Consider the following 23,880-nt stretch of genomic DNA (forward strand, 5'->3'; position numbering starts at 1 on the left):
GCATTTCGTCATCTAGAAATGTTCATAAAAGAGTCTCACATTGAGAGACCCAACGTATCCCTGGTTTGCAGAAACGCACAATGCCAACGTTTTTCTTCTGGCGACCAGGCTGGTGTGTGATATCTTTAGAATGAGTGGGCTGCAGGCTGCAGTGTGGAGCAGCACTGCGGTGCATTGGTTTGGGGGTGGGATGGTGCCATTTTACTGTAGTTGTGTATGCTTGGAAAAGATCACATTGGGAGCCGTTTGGTTTTTTTTTTCTCCACCAGGCCGAAGGCATGGGGATTGGGGAGAGAGTATGTTTTCCGTCCGTCTGTCCGTCCGTCCGTGTGTCCTATCGTCTGTGATCAGCTAACCCATTCTGACCGGGCACCCATTTTGGTGTCAGCGTCACGTTATGCTTTAGCTATTGAAAAATAGCAGATCTACAAGCTCATATCGCGCCACCGAGTGGCGCGATACGAGCTTGTAGGTCTGCTATTTTTGAAAGATCGAAGAGCGACTGACATTTCTAGAATCTGATCTCAGGTCAGAATGGGTTAATCAGACCAGTGTGTGTCCAGTCGGAAACCTCGTATGAATCTGATCTCAGGTCAGAATGGGCTAATCTCCAGCACCGTTGCCTTGATCGCAGCCAAACTGTGCACACACACACTCCTGGATGGCACAGCAGAACCTCTGCCCCAACATTTTCAAATTTTGTTATAGACCTATTTTTGCAAAACACATGTTTTTACAGGACACTTCCAGATTTTGTCCAAACACTCAAAAATACCGGCATAATATTATCAAAACAAAAACAAACCCCCGTTGCTGGCCTGTTGGTGATGTTGTGCACTGGAGTGGAAACACCTCTTCATTCACGTGAGCCTCGTTGCCCAGGTTACTTCACCCCACGCAACGTGGAGAGCTAAAGTTGAACAGGATGTTCTTTTTTTTTTTTTAAGATATTTTTTTGCGGCTTACGCCTTTTATTGATTTTTGAAGGGACAGACAGTAGGCTGACAGGAAACGGGAGAGAGAGATGGGGGATGACATGCAGTAAAGGCCGTGTCGGGTCCGGGAGTCGAACCCGCGGCACACTGCGACTGGATTACCAGTCCGGTGCCCAGACCGTTACGCTACGGCCTGGGCCGAACAGGATGTTCTTTACACCGTTGCAGCAGACAGACGACTGGTCTTACCCACGTCCTACGATGCCAGGTTCACCCAGCTTTCCTGGTTCTTAGTAGCACAGTCTTTGTACTCTCCAAATGAACGTTTCTGTTCCGGACGTTCACGGTGTAGAACACTAGTGTCTGCTAACCATTAGCTTCGCTAGCTTGAGACTATAATAACAGTAGGCTGCAACCGCAGCCGTAGGCTTACTTACTGCAGTAATGATAATCACAGAACTCGTCTGATATTCAGTCTTGCAAATACTGTTCACACTCAATCAGATGAGCCTCAAAATCAAGTCTTAAAGTCACGGTAATGTTTTACAAAACACACGGTGGTGTCATATCATCACACACCAAAAACTGCCTTCTGCAAACTCACAACGCACAACGTCATTTCTTCCCTTGTCCCACCGCAAAACCAATCACAAGCCCAGAAAAGTGATGGACCCTCCTATCATCAGTTAGCATCAGTTAGGCTGATCTCTTAACCCATTCTGACCTGAGATCAGATTAAAAAAATGTCTATTACATCCTGACAGTTTCATTATTAACCCATTCTGACCTGAGATCAGATTCTAAAAGTGTCTTCGATTTTTCAAAAATAGCAGACCTACAAGCTCGTATCGCGCCACTCGGTGGCGCGATATGAGCTTGTAGATCTGCTATTTTTCAATAGCTAAAGCACAACATGATGCCAACACCAAAATGGGTGCCCACTGCCCGGTCAGAATGGGTTAAGGTAGAATAGCTTCTAGCTTTTGCATATCAACTTGACTGCATATTGCTATTGTTTGACACAATGTTGACTCCCAGGGGTTACACCTATTTTTGCAAAACACATTTTCATTACAGGACACCTCCAGATTTTGTCCAAACGCCACACAAATCGGTACACAGTATCTCTATAGCCATTAAACGAAACTAGGTCTTTCAGACTTTTCATACTCCATCCTGATTGGCCCTGATTGGCTTCCAAGGTTTGCTTGGAGTGCCGAGGAAGAAATTGCCTCTTGAAATCTTTCAAATCAGCCTCATGGTAGAGCTAGAACAGGCAGATTTGTGTTTTTACCTATAAGTGCACCGATCTGTGTAAAACGTTGTATGGACACTCCCTAGGCCTAGGGGCTAAGGAAAAAACATTGCCTTGCATTTTTACTATTCTATCGTGGTTGTTGGAACTTGGAGGTGTGGCTGGTTTTGAACAAAATGCTATGAATACAGGCTACAGCGTCCTTGTTGTAGCCTACTGTTTTTCTTTGTGATCCTGTCATAATAAATCCTCTAGCTACAATGCACTACAAGTACCATCTACTGTAAGTCATTGTCTATTGGCTATTAACCCATTCTGACCGGGCACCCATTTTGGTGTCAGCATCATGTCATGCTTTAGCTATTTAAAAATAGCAGATCTACAAGCTCATATCGCGCCACTGAGTGGCGCGATACGAGCTTGTAGGTCTGCTATTTTTGAAAAATCGAAGACACTTTTAGAATCTGATCTCAGGTCAGAATGGGTTAATAATGAAACTGTCAGGATGTAATAGACATTTTTAGAATCTGATCTCAGGTCAGAACTTCTATGATCAATATCAAATATCTCAATATCAAATAATGCACGGCCACAAATTCCCACAACAAACGTTCCTGCCCTGGTGGAGACCTGTAGATTTGCAATCACCCTTAATTTAGCCATGACTAGTAGTAAATTGGTATATAAGTGATTTAAGTTAGAGGTTTATGCAGAATTGTCTGTTATTGCTATACTTTCATCATCCACATTGTTTTTGTTTTCATAGCCCTAAAATGTTCACAGATAACAGCCTTCTCTTCATGTTATCTGCTTCCCCCAGGTGCAGCAGACCATGTTCTGGGAAATGTTACAAAAGCAAGGTCATAGGATGCCTGTTGCTGCCAGATTGGCAAATTTTCTGCCAACATTGATCTGAGATCAGGAAAGGGTTGATCCTTTCTTTAACCCATCAGCCAATTATTCTGTTGAACAGGCATCTTCTTACCCAAACATTAGTTTGTGTCAACTGTTACATGGATTTATTTTCCCCTCCATCTGATCCCATGCGGTATTAACATCTATTGCGTTTAATAAAATTTCAAAACAATTGTATCAGCAATAATGGCAGGCATTTTGCTTCGTGAATTATTCATATGCATTGTGTAATTCAGTCTCTGAAGACACAAGGGACGATCATATGTACGTGTCTCTCTCGTTCTCTCTCTCTATAAATCAATCAATCTCCAAATTCTCTTGCTTTTTATCTCCTGACCTGAAACAATGACTTAACCATGGTGTTCCAACTCATCTCAATCATTCACAGATGGGGGGGGGGGGGGGGGGGGGGAAACGCTGAGTTGCCAAAATGGCAAGTTACCAGTGAAGAGGGGCATTGCTCATACATCACCGTTTACAGACAAAGGTCACATTCAACCAGTGTACCAACAAGTTCATCTGAGGGCCAGACAGGTCGTGACCACAATGAATCACTCATTAATGTGGCTGTGTCGTCTAATTTAGCTTTCTGATTGAGGGCCGTGAACACGGTGAACATGCGGTCTGACAGAACTGTCGAAAGGCTCTTGTGTCTAATTAAAGGGAACACAGCAGCTCATTTGCGCTTGGTGTTAAGGATATTGGTTGTTCTGTTGTTGTTCTTTTTACGTTTCATGACCCTGTAAACGAAACTCTTAGCTTTTCACAAGGTCTAAATAGCAGATATAGTAGCAGATTCATGACACTATCGCTAATGCTTAACTGAATGACTGTTCTCCACCATGGCTTGTCTGCATACAGTATGGCATGGTTTAACCTAGACATTTTAAATGTCTTGCTGTATGCATGTCCCTCTGTCCTCATTTAGCACACCGTTTACGGCTCGGTAATTTACTCGACAGTGGATGAAAGTTAAATGTAAAACGTTAAACATAATTGTCTGCGATTGGAAGGAACGAGCCCACCCAAGTAGTTTTGTGTAACATGTCAAATCCAGCTCAACCTCACCATTTATTATCCCTATCATTATCTTCATTCACAATGCAGGCCAGATCCGCAATATCTCCTATGACCACATCTCCCACAACTACACACACACACACACACACACACACACACACACACACACACACACACCCTTTGGTTCTGTGGGAGATCTTGCCACGTGCTCATGTACTTTCTGTCGTCCCCCGCAGGCTGCTCTGAAGAAGTACCAGGTGGAACACAAGAGCAAAGGGGAGAGTCTGGAGAAGTGCCAGGGGGAGCTGAAGAAGCTGCGCAGGAAGAGCCAGGGAAGCAAGAACCCTTCCAAGTATGGAGAGAAAGAGATGCAGGTGGGTCACTGTAGGAGGGCCTGAGTTCAGTCTATAGCCTGGTGGGTCACTGTAGGAGGGCCTGAGTTCAGTCTATGGCCTGGTGGGTCACTGTAGGAGGGCCTGAGTTCAGTCTATAGCCTGGTGGGTCACTGTAGGAGGGCCTGAGTTCAGTATATAGCCTGGTGGGTCACTGTGGGAGGGCCTGAGTTCAGTCTATGGCCTGGTGGGTCACTGTGGGAGGGCCTGAGTTCAGTCTATGGCCTGGTGGGTCACTGTAGGAGGGCCTGAGTTCAGTCTATGGCCTGGTGGGTCACTGTGGGAGGGCCTGAGTTCAGTCTATAGCCTGGTGGGTCACTGTGGGAGGGCCTGGGTTCAGTCTATAGCCTGGTGGGTCACTGTAGGAGGGCCTGAGTTCAGTCTATAGCCTGGTGGGTCACTGTAGGAGGGCCTGAGTTCAGTCTATAGCCTGGTGGGTCACTGTGGGAGGGCCTGAGTTCAGTCTATAGCCTGGTGGGTCACTGTAGGAGGGCCTGAGTTCAGTCTATAGCCTGGTGGGTCACTGTGGGAGGGCCTGAGTTCAGTCTATAGCCTGGTGGGTCACTGCAGGAGGGCCTGAGTTCAGTCTATAGCCTGGTGGGTCACTGTAGGAGGGCCTGAGTTCAGTCTATAGCCTGGTGGGTCACTGTGGGAGGGCCTGAGTTCAGTCTATGGCCTGGTGGGTCACTGTAGGAGGGCCTGAGTTCAGTCTATAGCCTGGTGGGTCACTGTGGGAGGGCCTGAGTTCAGTCTATGGCCTGGTGGGTCACTGTAGGAGGGCCTGAGTTCAGTCTATAGCCTGGTGGGTCACTGTGGGAGGGCCTGAGTTCAGTCTATGGCCTGGTGGGTCACTGTAGGAGGGCCTGAGTTCAGTCTATAGCCTGGTGGGTCACTGTGGGAGGGCCTGAGTTCAGTCTATGGCCTGGTGGGTCACTGTAGGAGGGCCTGAGTTCAGTCTATAGCCTGGTGGGTCACTGTGGGAGGGCCTGAGTTCAGTCTATGGCCTGGTGGGTCACTGTAGGAGGGCCTGAGTTCAGTCTATAGCCTGGTGGGTCACTGTAGGAGGGCCTGAGTTCAGCCTCCAAGACGATTCCTCTAGTTTAAAATTGGTTTGAATTGGTACAATAGTTGGTGTGGTTGCCCTAACCGGGCAGCCAGACTATTGTTATTGTAAATATTTGCCGCACACACACTTGAGCCATATGTAAAATCGACCGACTTCACCGGGAATCGTGTGCTTGTATATTTTGCTAAGAGATCTGTTGTATTGTATAGTTTAATTGATGTTAATTAATTAGTTCGCCATAGACTTATAATGGGAAGATCGAAGACTAATTAAGGCTCCAATTCAAGTATTTTTTCCCTTGGAGACCATAAGCGCCATATTTACAAGACTTGGGGGGGGGGGGGGAGGGGGGGGGAGGTTCATAATAATTATGAAAATGTGTGGATATAGGTACCCTCACAAAAACATGCAGTAATCCTGGTCTCTAAAACTACCTCCCCCTGGCCAGCCGGGGTGCCGCGCGCCGCCTGATGGAGGGGAAAGGAACTGGTCAGAAAAACCACGCGCTACGTCCGGCCGGGGGAAATTCCCTCCTGTCAGGTGAAAAGAAGCAGCTTGGACTCCTCATGCATAGAAGGAGGCATGAGGTCAGTCCGCTGCCCCCCCCCCCCCCAGGTTGGCAGAGGAAGCCCAGCATTACATTAGATAATTGGCACTGGGTGAAAAGAAAACTGCGTTGCAAAATCGTGGGATAAAAATGATGGGTCATGACGCATCTCCCCATACAGGCTGCGCCTATTACCACCAGGAAAGAATTTCCACCAAATTTGAAACACACTTTTTGCTCTTCCACCTACAGATTTTGTCCAAATCTCACACAAATTGGTGCAAATGATCTCTATCCGATTAAAATACCACCGGCAGAATTATGATAGTTCGTACCGTTCGGCCATAATCGTCCAACCAAAGTAGGAGGGGCCTATTTTACAAAGAATGCCGCAAATCACAAATGGAATGCACTCTAAACCATCCTAAATTTGAATCACATGTTTTGCGGGTGGTTTAATCAACCCAGAGCCAAAAGCAATTTTCATCCATAGGGGGCACCACGAAAGCAAAAAAAATAACTGTTTGTTACAGAATCTTTTTTTGGGGGGGGATAAATCCCCTCCAAATTACTTACACATGATCACAGGTGTGATGTGACATTGTAATTGGCTAACAACATTTGTGGGAGGGATAAGCGATTGCAGCAACCACACTTTTCTAGTTTCCTTTGTTTTGGTATAATAGTTGTTTGGTATGTTCATCTTTTATTCTCACTCTTAGAGCGACTACCGAGAATTGATTCACATTATTTGGGGAACAAAAACAATGTGATGCCAACCGGAACCACAGTTTTTAGTTTTTATTTTGTTTCTAAACCAGATCACACGGCTCAGTTTAGAACGAATACCAGGCTTTCCTCCGAAGTGGAAAGTCTGGTGGCGCGAGGTTAAGTTCTATTGTTTGCATTTTAACTCTCAACCACATAAACCCTATACAGGGGTCTATGCTTGGCCCTGAAAATATCTGATCTACAGGCTCACAACAACATTACATTGCAACACGACATTGTGGATCTTGTGGATCACCTATTATGACACCTATAGAGCGTCACAGTCCTTCCCCCTTTCATGACGACGCCAGCCCCAGGAAATAATTCCCAATGCATTTTTCCCATAGACATTTCAAAACGTATTTATTTAAAGACCTTATAAGCGTCGTACAAAGCCAACTCGAGTTGTGACAACAAACAAACACAATATTTTGGACCAAACAAATAATTACAAAGAAGACAAACAACAAAAAAAAGTGTTGTAACCTGCTGTTTTCTTCTTCTTTCTATATTCTATTATTTATTTGGCCTGAGTTTTTTAGTTTATTGTCATGATTTGACACGACAAGAGTTGGCTTTGTACAAGGCTTAAAAGGTCTTTAAATAAATACTTTTTGAAATGTCTATGAGGAAAATGAACAGAGAATCATTTCCTGGGCCTGGCGGGACTGCGACGCTCTAATGTAGATCACCTACACGTATTATGACATTCCCAGAATATTATGACATGCCCCGCCCACACTATGGTTTATGTGGTTAAGCCCTAAATACGTTTTTTTGTAGGACAAATGGCTAAAATGGCTTTTGTACAGGAAAATATACAATAATTTTCACCTAGAATACCGAAATAGGGACACCAAGTTGAAAGTTCCACTTCCTACTCACCAGTCCAGTATGCCTATGATGGAGTAATCTGAAACGGCTCCATGTCTCTCAAATCGGCCATCTATTCTGTAATTATACTGCATGTCTATGTTTGTGTTGCCGCTGCCAAAGCACACCCCTGCCAAACACAAAATTATACAAGGCAAGAGTTAGAGAGCCCATTGTTTGGAAAGGCTTCTTGTAAAGCCTCGTTCAAACGATACAGTACAGTACATAACGTACAAGCATTACCATTTGTTTCATCTCCAGCATTCTGCAGAGTCACAATGTAATACAGAAATGGCAAAATGAGAAACTAAGCAATTAAAAGAGATGAGCTCTGCAGAAGGCCCAATATGCCATCAGCTTCAATGGGACAATCTGCGCATGTGGGCAACTATTGGAAAGTGAACGGTTTAGAATCTCACTCTCAAAATAATGAGCTCACTCTTCATGAAAAGGATAGCAGATTGCAGAGTGCACAAAGCGGCAAGGATGGGGGTGGACACAACATGTGACCTGAGTGGGAATTGTAAATAGCAGAGGCTCGGTATGAGCTGCGATGCATATCCGACCAGATCTTGAGCACACATAAACAAATACAGCGATTTGGGGAACGCTACTTGGAAAGTTTTGCAAGCCGCCGGTTACGTCACACTGACTGGACGAAGTTGATCCAATAGCAAAAGTGCTTTCAGGAGAAAATAGAGCACCGATCAGATTTTATGACAGTGATTTTATGAATGACATTTTTTATTCATGTTTGCATTTTTAACCGTAAGCCTAAAGTGAAAAAATACTTGTCGCACACGTTGTGAGCTTGTATGTCAGCTACTGTATGTTTTGGTACATGACACTGTGTTAAGTATAAATCAGATTCTATCTCAAACACCTAAATCAAACTAAATGTCTAATCCTGGGCTTAACCACAACCTGAATCTTTTTGTAATTGTAAACGTATCTCTAAAAGTCTTTGTTCAACCATAAAGCAACCATTTCTCTTGTAAGGACAATGGCCCTCACAACGTCTATTTCTCATACCTTATGAGGACATTGGTCCTCACAAGTATAGTTTTTTTTTCACTTTTTCATTTTTATTGAGAAATTGACTGACAACAAACAGGAAAGAAAAAAAGCAGACAATACAAAAAGAAAAAGAGACAAACGGGAAAAAAAAAAAAAAAAAGAAAAGTCTGCATTATTTCATATTACAGGATGCATTCATTGAAGTCCTCATACATTATCTATAGGCTGGAAAAAGAGATCCCACTTTTATAGAACTTATCCTCTTGTATCCCCATCCATATACAGTTCCTCAGTAATGTCCATCCAATGTTCTTTCGTTGGTGGGTCCTGTTGGTGCCAGCGTCGTGTGATCGCTTTCTTACTTGTTGCTAAGAGGATCTTGATTAAATATTTATCATGTATTAGAAACTCTTCAGGGATATTTCCTAACAATAAAAAGGAACTAGTCTGAGGTATCTTAAAACACAGAATGGTCTCTATGGTGACGAGTGTAGTTTTTAAACACACACACACACACACACACACACACACACACACACACACACACACACACACACACACACAGACAGACACAGGCAACCTATCATACCATCTCTGTTTACATCTGCCTCTGTGAGAGCCCATCTTCTCCTTCCTCGGTTAGCTTTTATCTGCTTTATTGACGCTGAGCAGAGAGAGGCCATGACATGCAGCAAAGGTCCTCGGGTTGGATTGAAAGTCAAACATGGGCATGCTGCGGGAACTGAAGGACTTTAAGTCTCATGTATACTCGCTGTCGCTTGTGGACTAGGACACGTCGCCAGCTTGACAGTCTGTTCTTTTTGGCGAGCGGTGCCGCCATATTTGAGATGGAGTGTAAAAACCAATAAGCCCAACCTTCAGTATGTTGTTCTTCAGTGGTGTCATGTGGACTTATGAAAGTTTTAGCTTCACGTGTGTGTGTGTGTGTGTGTGTGTGTGTTAGAATTCCCTTAAGAGAATATGTGTGACAGCAGTGTGTGTGTGTGTGTGTATATTTTGCTGTCAGTGCAAAACGTAGCACACAAACAGCCTGAGGCGTCGTCCCTGGCCTGCCAGTAACTGCTGCTCCTGCAATGGGATGCATCACATCAGGGGGAGGCTGGAGGCACACAGCTCCACTCAGCTAACAGGCCAGGGCTTGGAGGCTGGAGGCACACAGCTCCACTCAGCCAACAGGCCAGGGCTTGCGGGGTAATTACTGAGCCAGTGTTGGTGTGGTTGTGAGGTGTGGCCAACCGTGACAAGCGGCATTCTAGGCGATCGATGCTCGGGCCAGAAACGTTGCTCCTGCTGCCGCTCGGGGATTCCGCTTTTTCCGAGTTCACGGAAAAAAAAACCACTCCTCGCCCGGCTACATAGCAGGACGAGAGGGCAGGTCCCAAGGCTCTCATTACAAGTGTACGCACACGCACACACGCGAGTGTGTGTGTGTGTGTGTACGCACAGTACGCCTTAGTGTTTCAGATTGATCTGACCCCTGTGTCGTGTCGTATTTGGGGACATGCATTGTAAACTGTCATTTTTCATGGCTCATAGTTGGTAGAGCAGCCAGCGAGCCCAGCTGCGGAATGTAGTAAGTACATTTACTCAAGTACTGCGCCTGAGTCAATCCAATCCAATCCTTTATTTAAAGCACATTTAAAACTAGAAAAAGTGCCCTTCTGGGCACAGGTCTCCACCAGGATAGGAATGTAGGACATTGCAGCTTGCCTTCATATGGTGGTTGGATAAAAGGGCAACAAAAGTAAACTAGAGAGACTGTGTACCAATTTGCGTGATGTTTGGACAAAATCTGTAGGTGTACTGTGCAAAAACTTGTTTTGCACAAAGCGGCCTCCTGGTGGCGCTATAACAGGCCGTTCTGGAAAGTTTGGGGCAGAGGTTCATCGTTGGCATCCAGGGAGTGTGTGTGCAAAATTTGGCATCGACCGGGTTAACGGTGGCCGAGACGGCACGGACACACACACGGACACACACACACGGACGGACGGACGGAGTGCAAAACATACTCTCCCCCCATGCCTTCGGCCTGGTGGAGACAACAACAGGGTTGAAACAAAGTGCTATACACAAAAAATACTAAAATACCAAAAGGGCGAAAACAACTACATAATAACAGGGTGACATAAAGACATAATGCAGAACGCCAGGGAGCACAAGTGAGTTTTCAGATGTGATTTAAACACGGGCAAGGTTTGAGAAGCTCCAACATGAGGTGGAAGTTCATTCCACAGTGTGGGTGCTGCAACAGAAAAGGATCTATCCCCCCGGGATTTCTGTACTTAGTTGTCTCCACCAGGCCGAAGGCATGGGGGGAGAGTATGTTTTGCACTCCGTCCGTCCGTGTGTCCGTCCGTCCGTGTGTGTGTCCGTGAGCAGCTAATCTCGGCCACCGTTAACCCGGTCGATGCCAAATTTTGCACACACACTCCCTGGATGCCAACGATGAACCTCTGCCCCAAACTTTCCAGAACGGCCTGTTATAGCGCCACCAGGAGGCCGCTTTGTGCAAAACAAGTTTTTGCACAGTACACCTACAGATTTTGTCTCTCTAGAGCCATTCAACGAAACAGATTTCTCAGACTCCATCCTGATTCCAAAGTTCACAGGAGTGCTCAGTTTCAAACAAAATGCTGCAAATCATGAACACATAGCGTGATTTCTGTGAAATTGTGCACGCACATTCCCACTAGTTTACTTTTGTTGCCCTTTTATCCAACCACCAGATGAAGGCAAGCTGCAATGTCCTACATTCCTATCCTGGTGGAGACCTGTGCCCAGAAGGGCACTTTTTCTAGTTGAGGTTCTTTTACTTGGCTCATTTTATTTTTTTCAGTTTATCCAGTTTTTATCCAACAATACTCGACTAAGTTGACAGGTTTATTTACTTTGTAGATTTAGATTATGAATTCAAAACATACATTAACCAATTATTGGGGTACTTTTACTTTGGTACTCTTACGCAATGCCTTTGCACTTTTACTCAAGTATCATTTTGAATACAGGCTTTTTACTTGTGACACGTGTGTCTTTTATCTTGTGGTATTACTTAATTACTTTAAAAAAGAGTACTTTTGCCACTGCCGCATGCCTACATTCCTGTGGAGCGGTGATTTCCAGTGTAGTGGACTGAGTAATTCTCTTCCCACAGAGAGGGGAGGAACAGGGCTAATGTGTCTACATGTTGCTGCAGGTATCTGTCTGCCTGGAGACTGTTTCAGCTGTTAAGACGACCACACCTCTCACAGGTTTCATGTGACTCAAACCAAAGGCTTTGACGAAGAACACAGCAAAAGCAGTAATCATTGGAAAATGATTGTCGTACAAAATCAAATAAACAAACAAAAAAATAACCTCTATAAACATTGAAACACACAAACAAATATAACCACAAGGATACCACTAATGCTGCGTTCACACTGACAGAATGATACAAAGATACAGGTTACCATTCCTTTTCAATAGAAGCCAGCGACATGAAGATACAAAGAGGCATACGTCTGTACATTTCGTACAGCTGCTACAAAAGCTACAACGGCTAAAGATCTGCTTTGTTCACCAAATGTTCACCTATCATGTACAGGCCCAGAATAGGAATACTATAGGGGTTCTAGGGTGGTTAACCCTATAATACACTCAACCAAATGTCTGTTCGTTTAGCCAAGTCAACAGACCTACTGTACTGGACTTGTTCTCCAGCGCTGGTCTGCTTCTGCTCCGGAGCTTTATAACTACAGTATACACAGTAGAACATATTCAGTATTTAAGTCCAACGTCATTTTGTAGTGCTACGTTACGTCCGGGTCCAAGTGGCACCAGCTCCCGTCCGCATCTCATTGTAAATAGAATATCTAAACGCGTGAATCTTTTTACAATTACGTTATTTTTCAGAAAGGTCCATTGAGGGTTAAAATGGGTCTTAATGCTTCCAACTCGAGTAGAATTATTAATGTTTTGTACAAGTGTCCATGACAACAAAAATATATGATGTCGAGACAATAAAGGCTATTATTATCATTATTATTGAAGGTGGCAATTTGCTCTGTAAAATATTTCTGGGTCATATTTAGAATGTGTGCAGGCTTGAGTATGTTGAATCTAGTTTGCATTAATGAGGATGTAGTTGACACAATCAAATAAAATGGCGATAGTATTCCATGTGGGGCAGACGGCCTGTCACAGCCAGATTTGGGAGAGCAGCGCAGCTTTGTTGTTGCGAGGAAAGCGGTAAAATTAGACTTTCGTGGTTGTTTTCGTCTCATATTTAGTCCGGAGCGTCACAGTATAACTCTATGGAGACACAAAAGCGACACACAACTAGGACCCGGAAGTATCTCAGGAGGGGGCGCTCACGTCACAGCTAAAATACTGAATGGGGGTCCTTATTGCACAGAGAGACTGACCCAAATGACGGGCCACGGACTCATAACACATGCCCTGTTCTGATGCAGATGAAAGGCAGAAAGCAATCTCTGTTCTCATTGTGAGTCTGCTCACTTTTGCTGATCATATCGCTAATATGTATTAAGAGTCTGCACATATATGGGATTGGTGATTTCTTTTCGGCATGTTGGAGTGTCCAGGTCGTCTCCATTCCTAATTTGACGTCCAGAGACCTGAGGGGGGTAGCCAGTCTCCAGATGAAATCGTCCAGAGACCTGAGGGGGGGTAGCCAGTCTCCAGATGAAATGACGTCCAGAGACCTGAGGGGGGTAGCCAGTCTCCAGATGAAATGACGTCCAGAGACCTGAGGGGGGGTAGCCAGTCTCCAGATGAAATGACGTCCAGAGACCTGAGGGGGGTAGCCAGTCTCCAGATGAAATCGTCCAGAGACCTGAGGGGGGGTAGCCAGTCTCCAGATGAAATGACGTCCAGAGACCTGAGGGGGGGTAGCCAGTCTCCAGATGAAATGACGTCCAGAGACCTGAGGGGGGGTAGCCAGTCTCCAGATGAAATGACGTCCAGAGACCTGAGGGGGGTAGCCAGTCTCCAGATGAAATGACGTCCAGAGACCTGAGGGGGGTAGCCAGTCTCCAGATGAAATGACGTCCAGAGACCTGAGGGGGGTAGCCAGTCTCCAGATGAAATGACGTCCAGAGACCTGAGGGGGGTAGCCAGTCTCCAGATGAAATGACGTGCAGAGACCTGAGGGGGGTAGCCAGTCTCCAGATGAAATGACGTCCAGAGACCTGAGGGGGGTAGCCAGTCTCCAGATGAAATGACGTCCAGAGACCTGAGGGGGGTAGCCAGTCTCCAGATGAAATGACGTGCAGAGACCTGAGGGGGGTAGCCAGTCTCCAGATGAAATGACGTCCAGAGACCTGAGGGGGGTAGCCAGTCTCCAGATGAAATGACGTCCAGAGACCTGAGGGGGGTAGCCAGTCTCCAGATGAAATGACGTGCAGAGACCTGAGGGGGGTAGCCAGTCTCCAGATGAAATGACGTGCAGAGACCTGAGGGGGGTAGCCAGTCTCCAGATGAAATCGAGGCACAGTTGAGTGCGCCTCTCTGCTAGGGTGCACAATGTGAGCTCCTATATCCCATTCTGACCTGAGATCAGATTCATACGAGGTTTCCGCCGGACACACACTGGTCTGATGTACCCATTCTGACCTGAGATCAGATTCTAAAAATGTCAGTCGCTCTTCGATTTTTCAAAAATAGCAGACCTACAAGCTCGTATCGCGCCACTCGGTGGCGCGATACGAGCTTGTAGATCTGCTATTTTTAAATAGCTAAAGCATAACATGATGCTGACACCAAAATGGGTGCCCGGTCAGAATGGGATATTCAGATGTCGTGGCAGTACCGCAGTTGGACATACAGAAGAAATCATACCCGTGTGAAGTGAGGGGCGCTCTTATCATCGTACTGTACATCATCATGATGTAAAATAGACACTAGGCCTATTTGCTCAGACACTATGACGTAGAATTCTCCATTCATTGCCAATGGGAATTTAATGTTTGTGTAAGACTGTAAATCTACACTAATAAGCTGAATATAGGAGGGGCTGGCGCCCCTCAAAAAGAGATACAGCTAGAGATGAATTACGAAATGGCGTGGCAAAACATGATAATTCGAATGAATATCTCTCGATGATGGCACTATCACTCTTCATTCGCTTCATTTACCTTTTGGTATACAGAGTAGCCTAGCAACGGCCACCAGCACTAAGCAATGCACTGATATTAACCAGTCAACTACTGGGCAAGAATGAATTATAATAACTTCAAATGAATTGGTTTTCATACCATTTTCAAGGATGTCCAGCCTACACCTATAAATACCTACAAATGGGCCGAATCAACAGTTTATACCACTTACAAACCAGGACCAGGATGCACTACAGGGGGACTGGAATGTAGGGACCACAGTCAGAACTTTGATGTCAGGGGTGAGGTAGAACAGGCACCCATATATATATATATATATATAGATATATATAATCATGTAATTTGCACATGAACGCACGCTCAAGGATTGCTTGTGTTTGTATCTGGTGGAGAGGTGGCCATGGGGATAGAAATCCCCCCCTTGACTCTCATGTCGGCAGATCTCAGTTTTATCTGTTCTCTTTTCATTAAAAAGTAAAGAATGTCTGAGCTCGGGCTGACAGCCGATTTCATTGCTCTTCTTTCTTTGTTGGTCTCTCTCTCTCTCTCTCTCTCTCTTACTCTCCCTGTTCCCTTAGCATCTCTCTTCCCCTTACCCTCATTCCCTTTACTATCTCATCTCACACTCTCTACACACCCGGGTGATAACATTCAAATCCGCTACTCTACACACCTCTCGGCATGTGGTGTGAAGCCCCATGCCAAAACCCTAACTACCTCATTATGTCGTTCAGTCAAGTGGACCAAGCCGCCTTGTCCAGATAAAGGCCTCACAGAGGTTTCTGGATGGAGAGAGTAGCAGCAGAAATATAGTGTGACGACCTCGCTCTCACTGTATTGGATATGAGAGGAGGAGGGAGTGGCGGGCAATGGTTAGGTTAGATTATGTCATATCAGATTGTGTCAAGCAGAGATTGGTGTGCGCTGCTCTTACTTGCCCTGTGGGTGTTTCCACATACCCCTTTTATTTTATTCCATAAACCACCGTATGCAAAAGTACCGCTAATGAAAGAGTGGAGCAGCAGAGCCCAGCAGCTCCCTACCTGTGCCAGGAAACGCAGTTGGATCCCTGCGGGAATAAAAAAAGGAATATAAACAGACTGGTTACATTACCTTCCGTCGTGCCTGTCCTGCGCAGTCACACACGCAGACACCCACGCAGACACCTCTCCATCGCATCCCATCCAATCACTGGTTCTTGTAATGATCTGAAACGCTGTGGGTGTAATATAGAGCAGTGGTTCTTGTAATGATCTGAAACGCTGTGGGTGTAATATAGAGCAGTGGTTCTTGTAATGATCTGAAACGCTGTGGGTGTAATATAGAGCAGTGGTTCCCAAACACTAGGTCGGGACCCATTTGTGGGTCATAGACCTATTTTTAAGGATCATGACTCTGGGTCATGACAAAAAAATCTATTTTCCCCCTACATTTAAAAAAGACATATACTTCAAAATATGTGTTTTATTAGTTTAAAAAGTGAAATAATTGTATACATTTTAAAACGAACAAGCAAATTACATAAATTAAAAACAATAATAATAATTCAGAAGTATTGAGTAGTAACCTGTGGGGCGGGGTAAATGTACTGTATTTTTTTGTATTTGTATTCTCGTATTTGTGATGTACTGTCTTACCTTGTGGGCCACGAGCCTGTAATAAAGTTTATATATATATTGAAAATTGCCAATCTACAAGCTCGCAACGCAGGGCGTGAAGCGACACGTGCGCTTGTACATCTGCTATTTTCACTAGTTCGGCTCCCGGTCTAATCTCTCTTTTGGCTCTCGATCTGAAAAGTTTGGAAACCACTGATATAGAGGGCATGGCTCCCCTAAGGTTTGGAAACCACTGATATAGAGGGCATGGCTCCCCTAAGGTTTGGAAACCACTGATATAGAGGGCATGGCTCCCCTAAGGTTTGGAAACCACTGATATAGAGGGCATGGCTCCCCTAAGGTTTGGAAACCACTGATATAGAGGGCATGGCTCCCCTAAGGTTTGGAAACCACTGATATAGAGGGCATGGCTCCCCTAAGGTTTGGAAACCACTGATATAGAGGGCATGGCTCCCCTAAGGTTTGGAAACCACTGATATAGAGGGCATGGCTCCCCTAAAGTTTGGAAACCACTGATATAGAGGGCATGGCTCCCCTAAGGTTTGGAAACCACTGATATAGAGGGCATGGCTCCCCTAAGGTTTGGAAACCACTGATATAGAGGGCATGGCTCCCCTAAAGTTTGGAAACCACTGATATAGAGGGCATGGCTCCCCTAAGGTTTGGAAACCACTGATATAGAGGGCATGGCTCCCCTAACGTTTGGAAACCACTGATATAGAGGGCATGGCTCCCCTAAAGTTTGGAAACCACTGATATAGAGGGCATGGCTCCCCTAACGTTTGGAAACCACTGATATAGAGGGCATGGCTCCCCTAAGGTTTGGAAACCACTGATATAGAGGGCATGGCTCCCCTAAAGTTTGGAAACCACTGATATAGAGGGCATGGCTCCCCTAACGTTTGGAAACCACTGATATAGAGGGCATGGCTCCCCTAAGGTTTGGAAACCACTGATATAGCGGGCATGGCTCCCCTAACGTTTGGAAACCACTGATATAGAGGGCATGGCTCCCCTAAAGTTTGGAAACCACTGATATAGAGGGCATGGCTCCCCTAACGTTTGGAAACCACTGATATAGAGGGCATGGCTCCCCTAACGTTTGGAAACCACTGATATAGAGGGCATGGCTCCCCTAAGGTTTGGAAACCACTGATATAGAGGGCATGGCTCCCCTAAAGTGAGTGCATTTACCTGCGCACAAATACTTGGCAATTATTGGATTGAAGCATTGACATGTGTACCATTGGTGAAGTAGTGGAACGTTGAAGTGAACTCATTACGTTTTACACAATGTGAAGCGATATGCACACATTAACTCTAGCATCCCTGTTCTGGGCATGCCATATTGGGCGGAAATGGCATATCTATGAGCTCACGAGCTTGTACATCAGCTAATCACAACCACTGCTGGGGTTTGAAGACTTGATGTCATATTTTAAAGCACAGCTGTTCAAATCTACTTATGTATAGATGTTGACTAAGTGCATCTGGAGTTCTCTCTCAGCACCATTCCAGCTGATAATGTAACCTGAGGTAATTCTGATGTATTGGCACTATTTTTCCCCCCTTCACAATTATCATTGTTCTTGGTCACGCTGGTTCATTTGAATGGTGTGAGAATTGGCCCATTGGGAATTGAAGAGAAGAGAGGACGGACTGGTTGGACGGCTCTAATGAGCTTGGCTTTACAGCTGCTGGAGAGCAGGCTGACAGACAATGAGTCATGGTGGACCACAGAAAGTCAAGGTCCTTCCTCACAAAGAGAAGAACTGAGGCGAGCTCCTCATTAAATGCCGAGCGTCTCTGTCTGGCCGTGATACGATCGGATTCCGATCCATTCACAAATGCTAATGCAGTCTCTTCTAGCCATAGCGTATTTTTCTCCCTCTCCCTCAGTTTTCTTGTCTTATGCCTTATTTATGCTCTATCGCGCTGCGGCGTCTCACGTTGAAAATAAGCTCAACAACATGCCACGGATGTGATTTACACTTAGTATAAGTAGTATAAATCGGACTATAGCCTTTTCTCTCTCTGCAGTTTGGAGTGTGACTCATACCCCCGCAAATAATAACAAAAACATTTCAGGAGCGAGAGAGCGGGGAAAAGAGAGTTCACAATGTGACAAGCTCAGTGTGACTTACAGGATGGCGTTAATCATTGGAAACGTTCCTCCCTTTGCAACCTTTCAGTTACTGAACCCAGGCCCTCGTCTATACATGATGAACACTGTGCTCGGAATGAACTGCGCCAATAATTGAGGCGTTTTTGAAAGTGCTTAATTTGCACTTAAGTTGCACTGAAAATAACAGACCAGGGCTTAAGCCATTCTGAACGGGCACCCATTTTGGTGTCAGCATCATGTTATGCTTTAGCTATTTAAAAAATAGCAGATCTACAAGCTCATATCGCGCCACCGAGTGGCGCGATACGAGCTTGTAGGTCTGCTATTTTTGAAAAAAATCGAAGAACGACTGACATTTTTAGAATCTGATCTCAGGTCAGAATGGGTTTAATCAGACCAGTGTGTGTCCGGCGGAAACCTGGTATGAATCTGATCTCAGGTCAGAATGGGTTAAGCTGCTCTCAGGGGGAAACTCCATTCCTAGTGCTTTCATCGGCTCAGGATTTGTGTTTTTTTTAGCAGTGTGGGTAGATTTATTCCAAAAAGCACAGTGCACTAATGCATAGTGTTGCTAATGCACAGCAGGTCCATTTCTCAAAATGTTTTTGTTCAATAGACTTTTTTTTTTTTTTTTTATCCTTCCAGCTAAATCTTGTGATTCTCAATAGTGGAGAACTAGTGTTCTCTGGTGGCTAGAAAATGAAATGCATTTTGGGTTTCCTCCTGTCTTTGATGTGGTGTATAGTCGTTGGCAGGAATTTTAAAGTAGGCTCCATGGAGAGAATTCACAAACATGATCTCTTTCTGTCAGTCTGTATCTTCTCTCTCTCTCTCTCTCTCTCTCTCTCTCTCTCTCTCTCTCTCTCTCTCGCTCGCTCGCTCGCCTGCCATGTGTGACTCCTCCACTCAGGAACTCTGTGTAGGTCAAAGTTCACCAAATGAACCCTATTGAACTTGTATTCATTAGTGTTCCAACACTAGGTGGGAGCAGCCGAGGGATGTAAAGCCGGCATTCAAAGAAAGAAAACGTTAACCAATAATCCTATACAGTACAGTTGACCGGGGTCCCTCAGGGGTCTGTACTTTAGTCCAGATGGCAGATTTACAAACTCACAACTAAGGTATCGCAAACCTGTAGATAGGCTATTTTTGTTATCCGTTGTGCAACAAAATACAAATTATACAGGGCTTTGAATATGTTACAGGCTGGCCTGACAGGCTGGCTGACACATACCTGTATAGCACACACATGCATGCGTGCGCGCACACACACACACACACACACACACACACACACACACACACACACACACACACACACACACACGTCAATAGCAGGGGTGAAGCAGCTACAGGGAACCTCTGTTGTTTAGAAGAGGAAAGTGTGTGTGTGCGTGTTAATGAGCTCAGTAAGCGCTTGACATTTCCTTGCGAGAGTTCATGCTGTGATAAAATGCCAGGACAGGACTGAGTTCCACGGCAGCAAGACAATCACTGGCAGCAGCGTGGGAGTAGTAACCTGTTTTTATTTATTCACCCCCTCGGCTCACCGACAACTACACAGTCAAATTCACTCTCTCAAGCTCTCATCTAGCTGATGGCGAACAAATAATTATGACCTGAAATTGATAAATTGCACATTAACATTAATATATCAGCTCAGTCAGCTTCTTGTTGAACAAAACGCATGAATCTAAAATCCAACCTTAACATTCCCCCGGAAGTCTGTGGGAACCATAGAGTTATATATCTATAGAGAAGACACCCGAGTTCTCCTCCTATCCACTTGCATTAAGTTGCTCAAAAGCGCATGAGGCGGATTCACTCCTCCTTCCTGGTAGGAACAGAGTGCATTCTGGGACGGATTGCAATGGTGAGTGGCCCCAAACACATGAACGCGCTGCCGTTGAACGCGCACGAGCGTCGTCCGTCGTGAACGTGTACAATGTTAGTCAACGGACAGCGCGTTCATGTGTTTGGGGCCAGGCTGCAATACCTTCATTCGGCCACTATGTCCATTTCGCCTCAAGATTTCCTCTGGGTGCCTTCTCTATTCATATATATACTCTAAGGTGGGAACCCATTGAACAACATGTCACCATCCAGAACAGTGCTGCTAGGATCCTGGTGAGAGTGAACAACATGTCAACGTCAGAACAGTGCTGCTAGGATCCTGGTTAGAGTGAACAACATGTCACCGTCAGAACAGTGCTGCTAGGATCCTGGTTAGAGTGAACAACATGTCACCATCCAGAACAGTGCTGCTAGGATCCTGGTTAGAGTGAACAACATGTCAACGTCAGAACAGTGCTGCTAGGATCCTGGTTAGAGTGAACAACATGTCACCGTCAGAACAGTGCTGCTAGGATCCTGGTTAGAGTGAACAACATGTCACCATCCAGAACAGTGCTGCTAGGATCCTGGTTAGAGTGAACAACATGTCACCATCCAGAACAGTGCTGCTAGGATCCTGGTGAGAGTGAACAACATGTCACCGTCAGAACAGTGCTGCTAGGATCCTGGTGAGAGTGAACAACATGTCACCATCCAGAACAGTGCTGCTAGGATCCTGGTTAGAGTGAACAACATGTCAACGTCAGAACAGTGCTGCTAGGATCCTGGTTAGAGTGAACAACATGTCACCATCCAGAACAGTGCTGCTAGGATCCTGGTTAGAGTGAACAACATGTCAACGTCAGAACAGTGCTGCTAGGATCCTGGTGAGAGTGAACAACATGTCACCATCCAGAACAGTGCTGCTAGGATCCTGGTTAGAGTGAACAACATGTCACCATCAGAACAGTGCTGCTAGGATCCATGTTGAGAGTGAACAACATGTCAACGTCAGAACAGTGCTGCTAGGATCCTGGTGAGAGTGAACAACATGTCACCATCAGAACAGTGCTGCTAGGATCCTGGTTAGAGTGAACAACATGTCAACGTCAGAACAGTGCTGCTAGGATCCTGGTTAGAGTGAACAACATGTCACCGTCAGAACAGTGCTGCTAGGATCCTGGTGAGAGTGAACAACATGTCACCGTCAGAACAGTGCTGCTAGGATCCTGGTTAGAGTGAACAACATGTCAACGTCAGAACAGTGCTGCTAGGATCCTGGTGAGAGTGAACAACATGTCACCGTCAGAACAGTGCTGCTAGGATCCTGGTGAGAGTGAACAACATGTCACCGTCAGAACAGTGCTGCTAGGATCCTGGTTAGAGTGAACAACATGTCACCATCCATAACAGTGCTGCTAGGATCCTGGTTAGAGTGAACAACATGTCACCGTCAGAACAGTGCTGCTAGGATCCTGGTGAGAGTGAACAACATGTCAACGTCAGAACAGTGCTGCTAGGATCCTGGTTAGAGTGAACAACATGTCACCGTCAGAACAGTGCTGCTAGGATCCTGGTTAGAGTGAACAACATGTCAACGTCAGAACAGTGCTGCTAGGATCCTGGTTAGAGTGAACAACATGTCAACGTCAGAACAGTGCTGCTAGGATCCTGGTTAGAGTGAACAACATGTCACCGTCAGAACAGTGCTGCTAGGATCCTGGTGAGAGTGAACAACATGTCACCATCCAGAACAGTGCTGCTAGGATCCTGGTTAGAGTGAACAACATGTCACCATCCAGAACAGTGCTGCTAGGATCCTGGTTAGAGTGAACAACATGTCACCATCCAGAACAGTGCTGCTAGGATCCTGGTGAGAGTGAACAACTTGTCACCGTCAGAACAGTGCTGCTAGGATCCTGGTGAGAGTGAACAACATGTCACCGTCAGAACAGTGCTGCTAGGATCCTGGTTAGAGTGAACAACATGTCACCGTCAGAACAGTGCTGCTAGGATCCTGGTGAGAGTGAACAACATGTCACCATCCAGAACAGTGCTGCTAGGATCCTGGTGAGAGTGAACAACATGTCACCGTCAGAACAGTGCTGCTAGGATCCTGGTGAGAGTGAACAACATGTCACCGTCAGAACAGTGCTGCTAGGATCCTGGTTAGAGTGAACAACATGTCACCGTCAGAACAGTGCTGCTAGGATCCTGGTGAGAGTGAACAACATGTCACCGTCAGAACAGTGCTGCTAGGATCCTGGTGAAAGTGAACAACATGTCACCATCCAGAACAGTGCTGCTAGGATCCTGGTGAGAGTGAACAACATGTCACCATCCAGAACAGTGCTGCTAGGATCCTGGTTAGAGTGAACAACATGTCACCATCCAGAACAGTGCTGCTAGGATCCTGGTTAGAGTGAACAACATGTCACCATCCAGAACAGTGCTGCTAGGATCCTGGTTAGAGTGAACAACATGTCACCATCCAGAACAGTGCTGCTAGGATCCTGGTTAGAGTGAACAACATGTCAACGTCAGAACAGTGCTGCTAGGATCCTGGTTAGAGTGAACAACATGTCAACGTCAGAACAGTGCTGCTAGGATCCTGGTGAGAGTGAACAACATGTCACCGTCAGAACAGTGCTGCTAGGATCCTGGTGAGAGTGAACAACATGTCACCATCAGAACAGTGCTGCTAGGATCCTGGTGAGAGTGAACAACATGTCAACGTCAGAACAGTGCTGCTAGGATCCTGGTTAGAGTGAACAACATGTCACCGTCAGAACAGTGCTGCTAGGATCCTGGTGAGAGTGAACAACATGTCAACGTCAGAACAGTGCTGCTAGGATCCTGGTGAGAGTGAACAACATGTCAACGTCAGAACAGTGCTGCTAGGATCCTGGTGAGAGTGAACAACATGTCACCGTCAGAACAGTGCTGCTAGGATCCTGGTGAGAGTGAACAACATGTCACCATCAGAACAGTGCTGCTAGGATCCTGGTGAGAGTGAACAACATGTCAACGTCAGAACAGTGCTGCTAGGATCCTGGTTAGAGTGAACAACATGTCACCGTCAGAACAGTGCTGCTAGGATCCTGGTGAGAGTGAACAACATGTCAACGTCAGAACAGTGCTGCTAGGATCCTGGTGAGAGTGAACAACATGTCACCGTCAGAACAGTGCTGCTAGGATCCTGGTGAGAGTGAACAACATGTCACCGTCAGAACAGTGCTGCTAGGATCCTGGTGAGAGTGAACAACATGTCACCGTCAGAACAGTGCTGCTAGGATCCTGGTGAGAGTGAACAACATGTCACCGTCAGAACAGTGCTGCTAGGATCCTGGTGAGAGTGAACAACATGTCAACGTC

At 45.7% G+C, this 23,880-nt stretch overlaps 1 protein-coding gene across 2 annotated transcripts in view; it reads left to right on the forward strand.

The window, feature by feature from the left end:
• The window catches only part of LOC310869680 (BAR/IMD domain-containing adapter protein 2-like), a 100,754-nt gene that overhangs the window by 53,825 nt on the left and 23,049 nt on the right, over positions 1-23,880 (forward strand). For both annotated transcript variants that reach the window (XM_083780516.1, XM_083780515.1), the window contains exon 6: positions 4,362-4,499. In XM_083780516.1, the coding sequence (XP_083636642.1) occupies positions 4,362-4,499 (138 nt within the window). The remainder of the gene's footprint in view (positions 1-4,361; positions 4,500-23,880) is intronic.

The sequence above is a fragment of the Protomyctophum parallelum genome (assembly GCF_964188405.1).
Source record: "Protomyctophum parallelum genome assembly, chromosome: 13".
In the NCBI taxonomy this organism is placed as follows: Eukaryota; Metazoa; Chordata; class Actinopteri; order Myctophiformes; family Myctophidae; genus Protomyctophum; species Protomyctophum parallelum.